Consider the following 2,538-nt stretch of genomic DNA (forward strand, 5'->3'; position numbering starts at 1 on the left):
GATGAGGGTGTGATGGGGTCTCTGAAGAGCAAGTTGCGCTCGAAGTGGCTACAAGTAGCACCTGTCACGACAGCGGCAGAAAAGCGCCTGGCCATGATCAAGCGCACGATTGCAGATGGGGAAGAGATACCAACTTCACTGATCCGCCGTTCATTTGAGAAAGCAATCCCTGGTGTCCCCAATGCCCCTTAACTTGCGCAATATTTCGTTTCGCAGTAATTACACTCACAGTAATTGAAAATTTCGTCGTGTAATACTTTGTTTCATCTCGTCGTTGTCGAAAATGTTCATTTTTGTCCAATCAAACAACAGTGGCAAATATGGCGAACAATTCAATCACGATCAAAAACCATCACCAATTAATATATTTCCATTACAAATTTCAAGACAACAAGGTAGTAGCACTGGGTCAATTTTTCTGTCGTTACCTTACAACGCTTGCGAGTTTTTCCCGGTTCACTTCAGTCGTTCGTTCAGTAATGAAATCGTTGATGGGTTCGCGTACAACTACAGTACTGTTGCAGTCATACAATCGCGATACTGGGAACGACGGAAATCCTTCCCCCGTGGTACTCGACCAAACTTTTGGAATATTAATATTATGGAGTCTCATGAAATTAAAAATATTTGTGGCCAATCGATGACAATATTATCCACGTCCAAGCACATGATACGATACAACTTGACCTTGCAGTCGTCAAACAATAACCAAACACATTGTTACTGATATTTAGTTTGCTATAATCCTAGTGCTTTATGGTATTATCCTTAAATGATCAACCTAGGTGCACAAGATGCCAAAGTAAGATTGCCTCTTGGCTCAGCGGTTTCGGCACCCGCTGTCATTCGCTGTGACCCCACATTAACCATTACCATTTCATTCGAATTCCAGCAACGTCATACATCGCACCAGATCGATTGTGTTTCATCTTAATATCGCACCAAGAAGGTTACTTCTACCAATAATTAATTAAGTTAAAACATGCATTCTACCTTCGTCGTTGTTAGTCGGGCGTTTATTCGTTCACTCACAACAGATATGCCTGGTGCTTTGTTTTGAACAACAATGAACTTCAACAACGCGCAATATAAATTGAAAACCGCAGACTGCTCACAAAATGCACTAACACCCCTCTCGATTTCATGTAACATTGGTTTACAGCAGCGAAAACGCTGCCCTGTACTTTTTGTCCAAATTATGACTCGCTGAAGAAGAATCTGAACAAATTTGAGAAGTAATACATACAGTACATATATACAATATACAAAACAATATCCCATATATACGAGACAAAAGGACAGGTCGAGTCACACTTTGAACGCGAGGCCATCAGATGGTCAAGCTGATCTACCAGCAAGTGTCGCTGCGAAAACTATGTGGTGTTTGCAGCCGAGAAGAGGCTGTCCATCATACCCCGAAGGATTGCCGATTGGAAAGAAATACCTTGTGGGGTTTTCAATCTCTCGTCCACGAATGCTCTGTCTCAGTGACGGTTTGTTTGGTTTACTGGATGTATTAACTATTTGTGAATGTACTAGTTGTACTTCTAACTCGGTCGCAACAACTTGGTCGCGAGCACTCGTTGAAGTCGAAATTCCATAATTTTGACCAATAAAAACGCTGTCCTCATCAGCTGAAAAAGATGAATGTAATATAATTTCCAGCAAAACCCAACTTCGTGATAATATTGCATCATACATTGTCAAGATATTTCTCTAGCACCACGGGGGAAGAACTTCCGCCGTTCCCTCTATGTACTACTCTGGTCCGTAATGTTTGTCACGTTGACTTTTCGATTGGCGGGAAAATACAGCCAAAAATTGAAAAAGATTTTTCAATTTTTGGCTGTATTTTCGATCTGATTGGTGCAATCGCAAGCGCAAGATAAGCACTTTGATTGACTGTTTTCAGAACAATACTTCCCAAGACATACGTAGACCACCAAAGTGGAGGAAGCCAAAGAGCTCATGATTTTGACCTGTCACTCATTCATTTGAGAATTTCCACTTAAGATACACACACGCATCACACGAACCCTCTACACACTGCCACAACGCCAGCGTTGCCATGAGCCCATCATCTGACACGTCAGACGCACAAAGAACCTCACGGCCGACCAGAGGCGCGGAGCCTATGAGAGCCTCTTAGAAGTCTCTGTCGACGGCAAGCTTCCGTATGGGGATTTCAAGGTCCAGCTGTATGACTGCCACTGGCGTACCATAGCTCGCCTGTCGAAGGAAGGACGCAGCTCCTTGGCCGACAGACGCGCCATCGCCGCGATCGGGTCAAAAATCAGTGGTAAACCTTTATAAATGTATAATTAGTCATTTTGTACAATATATTGAGGGTATCCAAACGTTTGTGCGCGATGGACGACTTTCCTGCACACGAACCGTTGCAAAAGACGTGTTGGCTCTATTACAAGAGCATCATATTTTGACACTCGATGTGTCCAACCCTCGAGCTGTCCTGTCTGCATGTCGAAACGTTCGGCGGTTACTCGTTCGCCTTGGCTATAAACGTGGAAAAATAAACGG

General features: G+C 43.3%; 1 protein-coding gene across 1 annotated transcript; it reads left to right on the forward strand.

Moving 5' to 3' along the window:
• Positions 1–12: 12 nt before the first annotated feature.
• H310_12312 (hypothetical protein) lies at positions 13–192 on the forward strand (the record flags this gene model as incomplete). The annotated part of the gene is made up of 1 exon (XM_008879323.1): positions 13–192. The coding sequence occupies one exon, from the start codon at positions 13–15 to the stop codon at positions 190–192; it is 180 nt and encodes a 59-aa protein (XP_008877545.1).
• Positions 193–2,538: the final 2,346 nt, after the last annotated feature.

This window comes from Aphanomyces invadans (genome assembly GCF_000520115.1).
Source record: "Aphanomyces invadans strain NJM9701 unplaced genomic scaffold supercont1.38, whole genome shotgun sequence".
Lineage (NCBI taxonomy): Eukaryota > Oomycota > Saprolegniomycetes > Saprolegniales > Verrucalvaceae > Aphanomyces > Aphanomyces invadans.